Source organism: Sturnira hondurensis, unplaced genomic scaffold (assembly GCF_014824575.4).
Source record: "Sturnira hondurensis isolate 20B ecotype Veracruz unplaced genomic scaffold, ASM1482457v3 Scaffold0001872, whole genome shotgun sequence".
Classification (NCBI taxonomy): domain Eukaryota; kingdom Metazoa; phylum Chordata; class Mammalia; order Chiroptera; family Phyllostomidae; genus Sturnira; species Sturnira hondurensis.
In genome coordinates, this window is record NW_028074503.1 from 3,482,914 (window position 1) to 3,498,050 (window position 15,137).

General features: G+C 42.1%; 1 protein-coding gene across 4 annotated transcripts in view; it reads right to left on the bottom strand.

Moving 5' to 3' along the window:
- ANKRD29 (ankyrin repeat domain 29) overlaps positions 1 to 3,065 on the bottom strand; it is a 49,467-nt gene extending 46,402 nt beyond the window's left edge. Inside the window, exon 1 of one of the 4 annotated variants that reach the window (XM_037031964.1) lies at positions 2,983 to 3,065. In XM_037031964.1, coding sequence (XP_036887859.1) covers positions 2,983 to 2,994 — 12 coding nt within the window. In that variant the 5' untranslated portion in view covers positions 2,995 to 3,065. Of the gene's footprint in view, positions 1 to 2,745; positions 2,859 to 2,982 lie in introns of those variants that run through there. The other 3 variants (XM_037031981.1, XM_037031973.1, XM_037031955.1) reach the window with 3 other exon arrangements.
- Positions 3,066 to 15,137: the final 12,072 nt, after the last annotated feature.

The window sequence follows — 15,137 nt, forward strand, 5'->3', positions numbered from 1 at the left end:
TCTGCCTTCTCGGCTCAGTTAGCTCTTCTACTCCCAAGCCTTCTCAACATTTTCTACTATCACTTTAAAACTTTCTTTTATTGGTATGACTTATACACTAAAAAAATTCATCCTTTTATAGTGATTCAACAGTTTTTAGTGTGTTCTCCAGGTTTTACAACTGTCACCATACTATTCCAAAAACATCTTTATCACCCCAAAGAAAAATCTTGTACCTATTAACAATCACTTCCCATTTTCCCAGCCCCTTACAATCACTAAATCTACTTGTTGTCTCTACGGATTTCCTTATCCTGAACATGTCATATAAATAGAATCATACAATATGTGGCCTTTTGTATCTGGCTTCTTTCACTTAACATGTTTTCAAGTTTCTTCCATGTTGTTATATGTCAGTGCTTCAGCCTTTTTAAGGGTGAATGATGATTCCATTTTATGGATACGTCATCTTGTACACTAAAAGCTTATGTCTTCTCCCCACCAAATTCGTATGTGGAAGTCCTAAACCCCAATGTGATAGTACTATAAGGTGGGGCCTTTGGGAGGTAATTCGGTGTTGATCAGGACATGAGTAGAGCCCCCATGGTAGGGTTAGTGCACTTAGAACGAAGAGACACTAGAGCTTCCTCTCTCCCATCTGAGGATGTAGCGAGAAGGTGGTTGTCTGCAAGCCAGGAAGAAGGCTCTAGCCACACACTGAATCTGCCAGCAGCTTGATCTTGGACTTCCCAGCCCCTGGCACTGTGAGATATAAAATTCCTGTTTTTTCAAGCTACACAGTTTACAGTATTTTGTTACTGCAGACCAAGCTGATTAATATATACCATATTTTATCATCAGCCAATGGACATTTGGGTTGTTTCCACTTTGGAACTATTATAAATAATATTGCTATAAACATGTGTATAAGTTTTTGTGTGAACACATGCTTTTATTTCTCTTCAGTATGTATCTAGGACTGAAATAGCTGGGCCATGCGATAACTCTTATGTAACTTTTTGAAGAATGACCAGATATAGCTGCATCATTTTACTTGCTGTTAGGCAAAGTAAAATGAGAGTTCTAATTTCTCCACATCTTTGCCAACACTTGCCACTGTCTGTCTTGGTGATTGCAGTCACCCTAGTGGGTGTGGTTTCTCACTGTGGTTTTGACTGGCATTTCCCTGATGACTAATAATGTTGAGCATATTTTCAGGGTCTTATTGACCATTTGTAGATCTTCTTGGGAAAAATAGGTATTCGTATCCTTTGCCCATTTTAAAACTGGGTTGTCTTTTTACTGTTGAGATGCCTATCGTTCACTTAAGGATGCACAAGTCTCTACCATTTTAAAGCAAACAGACCCTTGTCCAAGTCTAGATACCTGCTACAGCCACTGTTTCTTGCAGAATTTTTTGAAAGAATTCTCTATCCTAATGGTTTCCACCTACTCTCTTTACAAGCTTTTGCAATCTGGCTCCTGAACCCCACACTTCACTGAAAAAGTGCTCTCACCAAGATCATCAGGGGCTGTTTTGTTACTAAATTCAATGGACACTTTTCAATTCTTAGTTTGTTTGATTTCTCTGTGGTATTTAACTCCGAGTCTCTCTTCCTGGTCATTCAACAACTAGAGATTCTTGGCTGAAATGATGGCACATGCTTCTGTACATTGTCATACATCTCTGGCTGCTGCCCAGTTTGCTCAATGGGCTTCTCTTATTTTGCTCATTCTTAAGTCTTGATATTCAAGATTTTGCCCTCAACCTTCTTATTTTCCACCTTTACTGGGTCATCATGTTCACTGCCACGGGTTCAGTTCCCACCTAATACTGCTCACTCCTAAGTCTCGTATCTCTCCCTGGCCCAGACTACCTTCCCCATTTCCTAGTCTATTCGACATCTCTTCTTGGACTTCCATTAATCCTTAAACTTTATATGTCCCAACCTGAATGTCTTCTCTTCACCTCTCTGGCTTTCCCTAACTCTGTGAATAATAGTGATTACTGAATTCCGTAGATTTAAATATTTTAAAGTCACTCATTTTGTCCACATCCTTCCATCTTCCCCACCTGTGTTCTAGTCCAGTACCATTTAACAAGATGAGTCCAACATCCTCCTATTTGGGCTCCCAGCGCCACTCTCCAAACTGTAGCCAGAGATCTTTCCAACATGTAAATTTCACCATGTCATTCCTCTGTTTACATGAGCTACAGCAGGAGATGGGATTACAGAGGCTTTGGAGCCAGACACGCTAGAGTTTCAATTTTAACACCGCTCACTTACTGGCTGCAACACTGTTGGAGGAGCTAATCAAATTACTCCGTTTTCATTTTCTTGTCAAAAAAAAAAAAAAAAAAAGGAGAGAGCGCGCGAGCCAGGGAAGTACAATCCATGCGTCTTTTGCGGATTCAGAAGATGAACAGTGACACCCCTGCATCATTCAATAGAGGGAAATCAGCTGACCTCACTTTCATCCTAAAATGTGCGGATGTAATGGAATGACTTCAATAAACTCTTTCAGGACTCTTTTGGATCCTGAAGCCTGTGCTGATGCTCAGCTTCAGCATCCAAGAAAAGTGCTCTGGTGAGGAGGCAGGTGTGCGGCAGGCATTCCGCAAGGAGGTCACAGAATCCGGAATGCGTGCCGCAGCCTCGTCCCTTTGAGCTGGGCTGCAAGCAAGTGCTGACCGGGGAAGTCCCCGCCCCGCCTGTTACCCGGGTGACAGTCCCCGCCACCCCCGTTCCCGGCGGTCCGGCTCACCTGACCTGCCGCCGTAAGTACCAAAAGCCTTTCTAGCAAAGTGCACACAACCAAACCACAAACCACAAGAGCCATCCCAGCCCGGTCGCTTCCTCCAGTGTTCAGCCCGCACCCAGGTAGCGCCCACCCCACCCGGAGGGCCCCGCGCGGCGGCTCCGGCGATCTCTGGGTGTGGGTTCCGCCGCCGCCAGGCTGTCGCCCGCCCTGGCACTCACTTCCGGAACCCGCGGCGCTTACCTTGAAGGACATCGTGCACGTGTCCGCGGGCGCCGCGGCGGGACCGGCGCGCTTCCGGCTCGGGGCGCCCACCCTAACGCTCCCACGGCGTTCTGCAGAGAAGCGGCTTCCGCCGCGCGGCCGCAGACAGGACGGGGCGCGGAGGGTGGGGAGGGAATAGAAGGGGCGGGGCGGGTGTGTGGCGGAGGGGGAGGTGGTGCGCGCGCACGCACGCCCTTCCCGTACCTACCTCACTCTCCAAACTCCCCACACACAGGTTCACGCACACGCACGCGCGCCACTGCACACTTACGCCCTCCTACCCACACTCCTCTCAATGCACACCCTCTTTCACACTCCGAACTGTACACACCGCACCAAGCGTGCACTCTCCACGTTCACACACACAATGCTATCCACACACCTGCACTACTGACACACTCTCATACACCACCCCACACCCATATTCCCGTTACACACACTCTCGCTGACACAGTCCCACACTCACTCCAAACTCCACACACTGTACGATCTCCAATTCCGCACCCCCCCCCCCCGCGCCCGTCCCCCGCAGGTTCACACAGAATTCTCCCATACTTACCTCCCGTCCCCCACTGCCTGTCTTCCAAAGAGCATGGTCTGCATTAGATGACTCTCAGACTTCATTACGGCGTGAACAGAATGAAGATGTCAATGAAACTTGAGACAAAAATTCACCCATCATCCCACCACCCTTTTCATAGCTGTTTTCGTTTTCTTTAATTCTTTCTAGTTTTCCTTCTCTTTCCTGTCCTTTTCTAAGGATCCATTAAGTGTTTTTCCCTCTTGGGGAACCATGCAGGAAAGAAGCTTTTTGATTGAACCAGTAGTAAGCGATATCTTTCTTTTTGAAGGTGAGGGGCAAATTTGAAATATACTCGGAGCCCTCCTTTTCATTATACCTGTCACCTCCTTCTTTTGGCCTTGTGCTGCACCCCTGGAGCTCTGTACTCCCTGGCACACACTGCATGTTGCCTGCCCAGGGTTGGTTTTCGAGAAGTAAAAGCGGGAGAGTCATATTTTTTTTAATGAAAAAATAAATTGTTTTTAATGTATAAAGGACAACACTGGCCTTTCTAGAAAGTCCAAATCTAAAGTAAAAGTGGATGTCTCACACCCTTGCACTGTAGGAATCTACTTATTTGCCTCCTCACCATTGTTTGTGCCTCCCTCCCTCTTCTCAGTTGAATTTATAATGGGTATTTAATTTAGAAGTTAAAAACTACCACTAGAAACAAAAGTTAATGATGGTAAAAATAGTCTTCACAGAAAAATTGTATTACTTTGTGTTTAAAATAAAAACTTCTAAAATTTGGTGGAAATTTCAGTTTATTTTATGTTTAAAAGATTTTTAAAAATATATTTTATTGACTATGCTATTATAGTTGTCCCATTTCCCCCCTTCACTCCCCTCCACCCAACACACCCCTCCCACCCAATTCCCCCCACTTTGGTTCATGTCCATGTGTCACACTTATAAGTTCTTGGCTTCTACATTTCCCATACTATTTTTACCCTCCCCCTGTCTATTTTCTACCTACCATCTATGCTACTTATTCTCCCTACCTTTTCACCCTCTCTGCTCTTCCCACTCCCCTGTTGATAACCCTCCATGTGATCTCCATTTCTGTGGTTCTGTTCCTGTTCTAGTTGTTTGCTTAGTTTGCTTTTGATTTTGTTTTAGGTGTGGTTGTTAATGATTGTGAGTTTGCTGTCATTTTACTGTACATTTATTTAATCTTCCTTTTCCTAGATAAGTCCCTTTAACATTTCAGATAATAGGGGCTTGGTGATGATGTACTCCTTTAACTTGACCTTATCTGAGAAGCACTTTATCTGCCCTTCCATTCTAAATGAAAGCTTTGCTGGATAGAGCAATCTTGGCTGTAGGTCTTGCCTTTAATGACTTGGAATATTTCTTTCCAGCCCCTTCTAGCCTGCAAGGTCTCTTTTGAGAAATCAGCTGACAGTCTGATAAGTCTGGTGGGCACTCCTTTGTAGGTGACTCCTTCATTTTTGTCTTGCTACTTTTTAGATTCTCTCCTTATCTTTAATTTTGAATAATGTAATTTTGATGTGCCTTGGTGGGTTCCTCCTTGGGTCCACCTTCTTTGGGCCTCTTCTTCCTAGACGTCCTGGAAGTCTATTTCCTTAGCCAAATTGGGGAAGTTTTCCTTTATTATTTGTTCAAATAACTTTTCCACTTGTTGCTCTTCCCCCTCTCCTTCTGGTACCCCTATAATTTGGATGTTAGAACGTTTAAAGATGTCCTGGAGGTTCCTAAGCCTCTCCTCATTTTTTTTGAATTGTTTCTTCATTGTTTTCTGATTGGATGTCTCTTTCTTCCTTCTGGTCCACTCCCTTGATTTGAGTCCCAGTTTCATTATGATCACTATTGGTTTCCTGTACATTTTCCTTTATTTCACTTAGTGTAGCCTTCATTTTTTCATCTAATTTGTGACCAAATTCAACCAGTTCTGTGAGCATCCTGATTACCAGTGTTTCCAACTGTGCATCTGATAAGTTGGCTATCTCTTTGTCACTTAGTTGTATTTGTTTTGGAGCTTTGATCTATTCTTTGGTTTGGGTCTTTTTTTTTTTTTTTGCCTTGTCACTCCTGTTTTGTGTGAGGGGGCAGAGCCTTAGGTGTTTACCAGGGCGGGGCAACCCAGTCGATGGATTATGACGCTATATGTGGAAGAGGGGTCCAATAGGGAACAATGGCCCTTGCTCTGTTCTCCGCTGGATTTCAGTCACTTCCCCTGCTTTCAGCAAGCAAATTAGGCCTTCTGGTGCTGATTCTGTGTGGGTGGGTTTGTGTACATTCTAGGACCCTGTGGGTCTTTCCAACAAACTCGCCTGTGAGGCTGGGAGTTTCTCCTAGTGCCTCAACTTCCACAGGTGTTTTGAATCCATGTTTTGAGGCTTTACTTCGCTGAGCTGGGCCCCTGGGTTGCATGGTCTGTGTTGTTCCCCAGTTTCACCTGGTTTATCTGTGTGCAAATGTGGGACCGCCCAGTCTGCCAGTTGCCTTGCATGCTACGCCTCTCCACATCTGCCATCTTACTGGGTCCACCCACTGCTGCCTTGCTGAGAGCCCTCTTTGTCCTGGCTCCCTGACTCTGCCCCTCCTACCAGTCTGGATGGCTATGTTTACTTTAACTCCTTGGTTATTGGACTTCCATACAGTTCAATTTTCTGTTAGTACTAGTTGTTGTTTTGTTTTTAAATTGTTGTTCTTATTTTGATTGTGCGAGGAGGCACAGTGTGTCTCCCTACACCTCCATCTTAGCCAGAAATCTTAAATGTAAACAAAAATTTCAGTTTTTAAATCAAGAAAAGCTCCAAACGGCTTCCTTGCCTTGTATCAATGGAAGAGACACTTCTAAAGTTGCCACACAACATTATTAGACAAGATCAAGCATTGGAGGTTTTGCTTTAATAGGTTTTTTTTGTTTGTATTGTTTGAAAGAGAGAGACATTGATTTGTCGTTTTATTTATTTATTTTTTAAAAATATTTTATTTATTTGTCTTTAGAGGGTAAGGAGAGAGGGAGAGAAACATCAATGTATGGTTGCCTTTCATGCATCCCCTGCTGGAGGCTCATCTGCAGGGAACCAGCCTGCAACCGAGGCATGTACCCTGACTGGGAATTGAACCTCGATCCTCTGGTTCCCAGGCCTGTGCTCAATCCACTGAGCTACACCAGCCAGGGCTGTTTTATTTATTTTTGCATTCACTACTTGATACTTGCATGTGCACAGACCTGGGATCAAACCCACAACCTTGCATATTGGGACAATGCTCGAACCAACTGTTCTACTCTGCCAGAAACTGCTTTAATAGTTTTGATAAACAAAAAGAAGCAAGGGAAAGCATTAACATTTTGAGTGTTATCTATGTACCAGCTGCTTTTCTTATAAAAATGCTATGAGGTAGGGATTATACCCATTCCATAGATTAAGAAAAATACTAAGGTTCTGAGAAATGGAATGAAGTGATTTGCTAATGAGTGACGAGCTAGACCTTTAATTAAGTCTGTCTGGCTTCAAAACCCGCTCCCTTTCCACTACCATGCTTGCTGCTCCGAGTTGTTCTTGGCACTGTGTCTCTGGCCAGGCTGCTGATGGGATTCTTGTCAAAGTCACAGGAAAGAATGCACCTGTACACCACCCCACACACCTGGTTAAGCTCGTCTTCATTAAAAATACAACAACAGCCACCTTCCAAAAGGAACAAAACCCTCATGATCATGGCCAGGCAACTCCTATAGTGACCCACTCCCAGACTTAACAGTGGCCCATCAGGCCTAACACATGAGTTCAATCCCTGTAGCCCCACCCTCCTCATCCAAATAATTTTTCACTACCCCACAGTGTCCCCATCCTTGACAGAGGATTCTCCTTGTTACCACCATCCCTCCCGTCCTATGTCTCTTCCTTCTCTCCTCTTCTGCCTGACCTGCCTCAAATCCTTACCCACCTGGGGTTATTCAGCTCAGGTCTCCTCCCCCAGCCTGCCCCTCAGCCACCTCCCTCCCTGCTTGGGGAGCCCTGGCATAATTCCACTCTGCACATCATCCCTTAGCTCTTCATTCCAGAAGGCCTGGTATTGCTCTCAAATTCATTTTTTTTTTGACTCAGCAGAGTTTAAATTCTTCAAAGCCAGACCTCGTGTCTTATGTCTTTTATTTTCTTTAGGGGTTAGTTTATGACTGGAGATAGTAGGTGATTATAACATATTAAATGTTGATTTTGAAGGGTTTGTGTTCTTCATATCGAGTGGATCATAAGGCCCACCACTTCTCTCCAAGGATATCTGCAGCTCAAATATGTAGACATCTGTGTTCATCTCACATGAGGCAGCATTCATTATCACCTTGTGTTCACACCAGCGGAGACTAAAATGTGTTTGGCCCTGATTTTATACAGTCCCTGTTTATGCTCCAACAGGACTTGCTAGACAGAACTGTGAAGTAGGTCAGGCTAGTCTACTGAGCCCTCTCCCTCCTCCTTTTGTCTTCAGGCACTTTCACCCCAACTACTCTGCACAACCCAGGTGACTACCTTCCCTGCCTCCTTCCTACCCGCATCTCCTTTGGAATTTACAGTAGACGAGGCTTCAGGCAGTGGGGAGTAGAGCAGACACAGCACCGAATGATCTGCCTCAACATCCGTCGCCCTTCCCCTTTCCACATCAGGACACCAATTTTGCTCAGGCATCTTCCATACTCCACCTGGAGATGTGCTTCAGGGGGCCTCGCCCCCTTTTCTGTCTAAAGCTCTCTGATCTCAGCTGGTAATCGTTTCTGGATTGGGTGTGGACATGTGACAAATTCTGACCTTCGAGACAAGAGTGGAGTTGTGCTGGAGGCTTTGAGAAAGATTTTCTCGCTTCTAAGAGAGATTCCCAGGAAAAGGGCTATTTGGGAGGGTTGGGGACACTGTCCTGTAAGGATCTGATGCTCTCTCTGCTGTACTATCTTGCCAGGTTTGTTCCCACATGTTTGTTGAGTAAATGTCAGAATGAAGTTTTCTGTTCAGCATTTTCTGACCTTAGGGTATAGAAAATATCCCTGAGGATAAATGAATTGCTGACAGTGTGCTAAGAGAGAGGAATGGAGCACTATATCCATACGGTACCCCTAGATTTTCCTTATTACCTTTGGTAGGCAAAATCTCTGCCTTCATTGCCTAGTCAGATATTCTTAAGGTGGAAGTTTTAGCCCAGTCGAATTAATTTTTTTCAGATGATAAACCCAGAATATAAAAAGAACAAAAAAAAGAGAGAAGATAACCTATAATGTACCTTCTCAGAGTTATCAACTGCTAAACATACCTTTGATTTTTTCAAGCTTATAGTAACATATTGGAATCTTGTGTATTCTGCTTTTTTGCTAAACATGATAATCTGAGCATTTTCCTCTGACAGTAAAAATTTTTTAAAACCCCTGCTTTTAATGGCTGCATTTACAATTGGGTATACTACACTACAACTTATTTAACCTTTCTCCTATTATAAGATCTAAGTTGTTTTTAATTTTGCTATTAAAAATAATGCTGAAGTAATTATTTCATACCCGAACTTTATCCCCATTTCTCATTATTTCCTTAGGATAAATTGCTAGAATTCTAGAACCAAAGCATATAAATACAGTGAAGCTGCTAATTTATATTTACAAATTACTTTTCTGAAATGCTATGTCTATTTTATAGTTCTATCCAGCCTGCTTAAATTATTATTTGTGACTTTTATGAATGCTTCCAATGATACTGTGTAGGCGGACCATACATGCACTAACCTTTCTATTATCTACTTGCTTATTTATACCCCTGCCAGGCATTCTTTTAATGTCTTAAATAAATAAGACCCTACTTCCTTCTCCTCCTTTCTACAGTATGAATGTCGAAAACAAGCTCTGCTAAATGGCTTGCACCCTAAACTTTGCATCAGAACCTGCTTCCCAGGGACTCTGGTCTGCAACATTTTTTTTTCTAGCAAGTGGACAAATATCCTAAGTTTAGGCTTCACTGTGTACTAGGCCCACATATTTGATGTTTCTTTCACAGAAACAATTATTAGATTTTAAATGTTCAAATAAAATAAATTTTATACTCCAGAGCATACCTCAAGAGACTTTAATGAGATCCTCAAAATAATTTAGAAATCTTAATTTCCTCTAATAACAGAAGTTCAAGTCCTACATAGTACACTCTGAGAGGACCAAGGTCTCATAAAACCAGGGAAGGTACTAATCATGTGCTGTAAGCCTCCAAGTCTTGGGTGAAACCCTGCTGTTGGCCTTGGCACTTCCTGTACTCTGAACACAGAGCCTGGCCCAGCAGCTATAGACAGTGGCAAACCTGGTGAGCAGGCCCGCTCACAAAACTTCTCATAGTTGGCTTTGTGAACTCTATGTTCAAGAGCCCCAGTGAAGGAGGAGAAGAACTACTCCAAGACACAAATACATTTGTCCTCACATAGCCAGGTGGGATGTACCTAAGACCATGATATCTGACCAGGCTGGTGTGATGCAGAGAAGACCAAGAAAACTAGAACAACGTCATCAACAGCAACAACAATACCCACTGCAAAAAAATAAGAAAACAAAAACCAACCTGCCAAAAAAAACAAGTGTGATTTTTGATCATCCTTAATTGTTACTCTTAGTAGAGCCACAATAGAACTCAGTAGCTTGTTTTGTATGACATGGAAACTAGGACAAGGGAACATAGCCAAAGGAATTGTGAAATATTACCAAGCATGTTTCAAAAGCCTTATGTATAAATGGTTAATATCCATCAAATCCATCCACATTTGTATTCCCAAAACCTTTCATAGTTTCTAGCACATAATAAGCCATATTGATAAGTTGTTAAGAGCAGGAGCTTGGATCTCTTCTTAACTTCTTAATCTTGGAAAAGTTGTTGGGTTGGATTGTAAGAAACTGCCAGTTTTCTAGGTCTAAATCATATGAACTTGTCATTTGAACACATCAAAATTAAGCAAATATTAGCAATTTTACATGATTCAAACTAATATTTAATCTTTCTAAACTTTGATCTCCTAATCTGTAAAATGAAGATAGTATAATCTTCCTCACTGAGTTGTCGTGATGATTAAATTAACTTAATGCATATAAAGCATATAACATTGTGCTTGCCACAAGCAATTGCCCATTAAATACCAGCTTTCATCATTATTATCATTGCTGTTATTATTTTCAAAATGTTAACTGAATGAGTTAGTGAATGCATAAATGGAAAAGTTCATAATTAATGTCATTCTTTAACCTATTGAATGGGAGAAAATACTTGCAAATCATATATCTGATAAAAAGCAAATATTCAAAATAGAAAAGGAACTAATATAACTCAGAAAAAAACAATAATCTGATTAAAAACTGAGCAGGAGGTCTGAACAGACACTTTCCAAAGAAGACACACAGATAGCCAACAGACACATGAAGCTCAACATAGGTCATCATGAAGGAAACGACATCATGAAATCAAAATGACAGTGCAAGATCACCTCACACCTGTTAGAACGGCTATTGTCAACAAGACAAAAAATGAAAACTGTTGAGAAAAGGGAACCCTTGTGCACTCTTGGGGGAAATATAAATTTGAGCAGTCACTATGAAAAGCACTATAGATGATCCTCTAAAAATTAAAAATAAAACTACCACATGATCCAGCAATTCCACTTCTGGGTGTTTATCTGAAGAGAGTGAAAACACTAATTTGAAAAGTAGTATGTGGCCCTATAATTATTGAAGCATTATTTACAATAGCCAAGGCATGGAAACAAACTCCATGTTCATTGATGGGTGGTGCATGGATAAAGAGCATGTGGTATATATAGACATGTACAGAAATATTATTCATCCATAAAAAAGATGAAATCTTGCCATTGGAAATGACATGGATAGCATTCTAGGGCACTATGCCAAGTGAAGTAAGACAGGAAAAGAAAAATATGGTACACTCTCACTTATTTGTGAAATCTAAAAAACAAAACAAAATTTTCAAAAAAAAAAAATCCAAGCTCATCAATACAGACAAAAGATTGGCGGCTGCCTGAGGTGGAGGGCAGGAGATGGGCAAAATGGGAGCCAAAGGCGCACATTTCCAGTTTTAAAACGAGTAAGGCATGGGGCTGTAATGCACAGCAAGGAGACTATATTTAATACTATGGTAGTATATATTCGAAAGTAGCTACGAGAATAGAGTTTGTCAAGTTCTCATCAGATGAAACGAATTGTAACCATATATGGTGATGACTGCTAACTGGACTAATCGTGGGAATGATTTTGCAATATATACACAAACATCAAATCATTGCATTATACACCTGAAACTAATGCAATGTTATGTTAATTATTTCTCATAAAAATCAATTCCATTCTTACTCTGATGAAAATAAGTTTAAAATTTTTGAATCTGGTATTAAAGGGTGACATAGAAGCTATTGGTATGCTCTGTATCTACCTTGCATAGTCTCTTAGTTGCAATTAGTATATTGTAAATACTGCTGTTGATTTAATTGTTTCCTCTGACATCTAAATCTATTCCTTAAAAGAATCTTCCCTTGACAATATATTCTTCTTTATCATGTCTTCTGAAAAGAATGTTCTTTAGAAGCAAATTTGCTAAAATTTTTCTGTTGTTCACTGATGAGTTGATTACAGATGTGTATATGCTCTNCAATGTTATGTTAATTATTTCTCATAAAAATCAATTCCATTATTACTCTGATGAAAATAAGTTTAAAAATTTTGAATCTGGTATTAAAGGGTGACATAGAAGCTATTGGTATGCTCTGTATCCACCTTGCATAGTCTCTTAGTTGCAATTAGTATATTGTAAATACTGCTGTTTATTTAATTGTTTCCTCTGACATCTAAATCTATTCCTTAAAAGAATCTTCCCTTGACAATATATTCTTCTTTATCATGTCTTCTGAAAAGAATGTTCTTTAGAAGCAAATTTGCTAAAATTTTTCTGTTGTTCACTGATGAGTTGATTACAGATGTGTATATGCTCTGCTTGCTTAAGGAAGAGCTCCATCTCTTCTTCTAGGTAGGGCATTCCATTGTGGTCCCCAGGTGGAGCACCCTAGCCCATGGAGTCATGTTTGTGTCTTGGCTTTGTATAAAGGTTCCACAGTACCCGCTTTCCCCAGGGAGTAGGAAGACCACACTGACATTGAGGAACTTCATGTAATGGCTCAACTTTCCCCCAAGTAGCCAATTGCCATCCAGACCTCCTTCATTCTTTGCTTGTTGGTACACACAAGTAATTTTGCTTTTATTAACCATCATAGCAATTTAACAAAATGTTAGCTTCCCTTCATTCTGTGATCCAGGTCAGTGATGCTCTCCTGGGGGCCAGTTGCCTTTGGCACTGCTCCATCAAATGCTTTGCGGTTTAAAACTTGCCATGATGAACTCTGGGCAATACATGGCGGGATTTCTGGGAGACTCATCTTCCACTCAGTGGTCTAATCCCCTCAGTAGAAACGGCAGGAGTCTTCATCTTCCAGCCAGATGTCTAGATTTGGCCCCAAGTATTTTTCACTAGGATGTTTAGCATTGTTGTGTAACTCTCTCAGCTCCTTCAGCTGCTAACATTTGTCTAAAGAGAGTCCTTGGATTAGTAATTGGAAAGCACCCTATCACTAATCCGGCCCTTGGGCATAAAAGCATCTGTTATGGGTGGCCCCCGGGAGAGGTGCACCCTAACTGAAGCTGCTTTTAGCACTCTGCTGAGGCTCTGAAATACCCATGCAAGAGCATTACCTTTGAATGTGTTGAGGATCCAGGATGCTGACCAGCTGACATCCCATGTTATTTATCAAGTTGCTAAACCCATAAGGAGCAAACACGTAGCAGACACACAAAGACTTAGTTCTAAATTATTTGTGAAGTTGACACTTATTTTGCTAATCTTTACTGGCCCCAAAATCACTTAAAAGAAGCCAAAAAAGCTGTTTTTAGTCCTTCGGGAAAATAGACCAGAAGACTCTCATGTTATGGAAATTCTCTCACGGCCTTACATGGGAACAGAAGTGAACTTCAAATTTAATTTTGTTTGTGGAGAAAACAGATTCCCTCCTTCCACAGTTAAAAATGCAGAATATAACATTTTTGTCAGCATTTGACTTTGGGGGCCCTTATTTGGCGTTATATTGCAATGTACCAAACTGTATCATAAAAACTGCAAATATCAAGTGTGGGAAGAGTCTCATTCTTCCAGCGAGGGTTCCTTGGTGGGCTTCTTACAGCTTAGAGGAAGGATGGGAGCAAGGGTTACAGGACCTTCAGGGAGACCGAACATCAGATCACGAGCCACATGGAGTCAGATACCATGTTTGCGTCATTCTCTTTCCAGCCCCAATGCTAAGTCCTGCCCCTCGCACATAATAGGTACTTACTGAGTGTTTTTAAATGAATGAATTAATTCTCACAGATAATCTGAGGACGCACAAGCTTCTCAGATATGGGACCAAAGCTTTTGATGCTTTTTTCTCTACTGTGATTTGGAGTCTATGTGTGGTTCTTACGGAGGAGTCTAAGACATGTAGCTTGTAAGGGCGGCCCTTGGGCAGGCAACAGTAAAGAATGTCATCCTGTTTTTGCTTGAGGGCTACTGCCTTGTAGGACAGCCATCATGGCTTCAATGAGGAAAGCCTTCCCACTCCTCATGCAAAAGATCTCTCATTACTGGTCCCCAACATGGGGGTGGAAGGTGCCTGAGGAACTGGAATGTTATTGTTAAAGAGCCATGACTCCATTTTGTGCATATCTGTATGTATTTTTAATTAACCAGTACCTCGTGTATATATATGTATGTTGTATGTGTGGGGGGGGAAGGTCTAGAATTTTGAAGTTAAACAAGAGGCCTTATGCTTATACAGGATGCCCTCACTCTCCATAACCCCTGAAGGGCAACTCAAATCAAGCCGAGGTCACAGCCCTTCATAGGTCACTGCTGGCTTTGATTCTTTTTATACAGGTGTAGGAATCCCAGTTTCTGCCAGCAAGTAGAATGGAACTGAAGAAGGAGCCATACAAGTGGAAGAGTATGGGGGAGAAATCCAAGTGACTTCTTTGGGAAGAGAACTGTCAGCAGAAGCTCCCAGAAGAGCCACAATCAAACATGGTTTCTAGAAAAAAGTTCTTATAGCATCTGCCTTCAGTCTGGTTACAGGATTGTGGCACCATGGGGACGTGCCAATCCTAGGATGAGTCTAACGCCTTGCGTAATTCCATCAGGCTCGCTGTGGGGGGATCCAGAGAGCTTCTGAGAGAAACTGAGAAGCCTGGAGGCTGGTCCAATGTTCTGGGGGCCTCACAGCAGACAGGGGGCAATGTGCAAGGCAGACTAGCTGACCTGAGGGTCTTAGGTCAGTGAAAGCTTCCATATGACTCCTGACAGGCCTGCCAGGATGACGGGGTTCTCGCAAGGTAAAATGTGGGCAGCAGGTGTGGTATAGAAGGTCAGCAGGTAAATGCACAAATGTGATTACTAAGAACTAGTAAAGGCAAGAGCAAAGAAAGCTTCCAGGTTCCGAAAACTCAGAATCCTAGGCAGGAATCTGGACGGAAATTCAGATACAGATGGGCCAGAGCCTC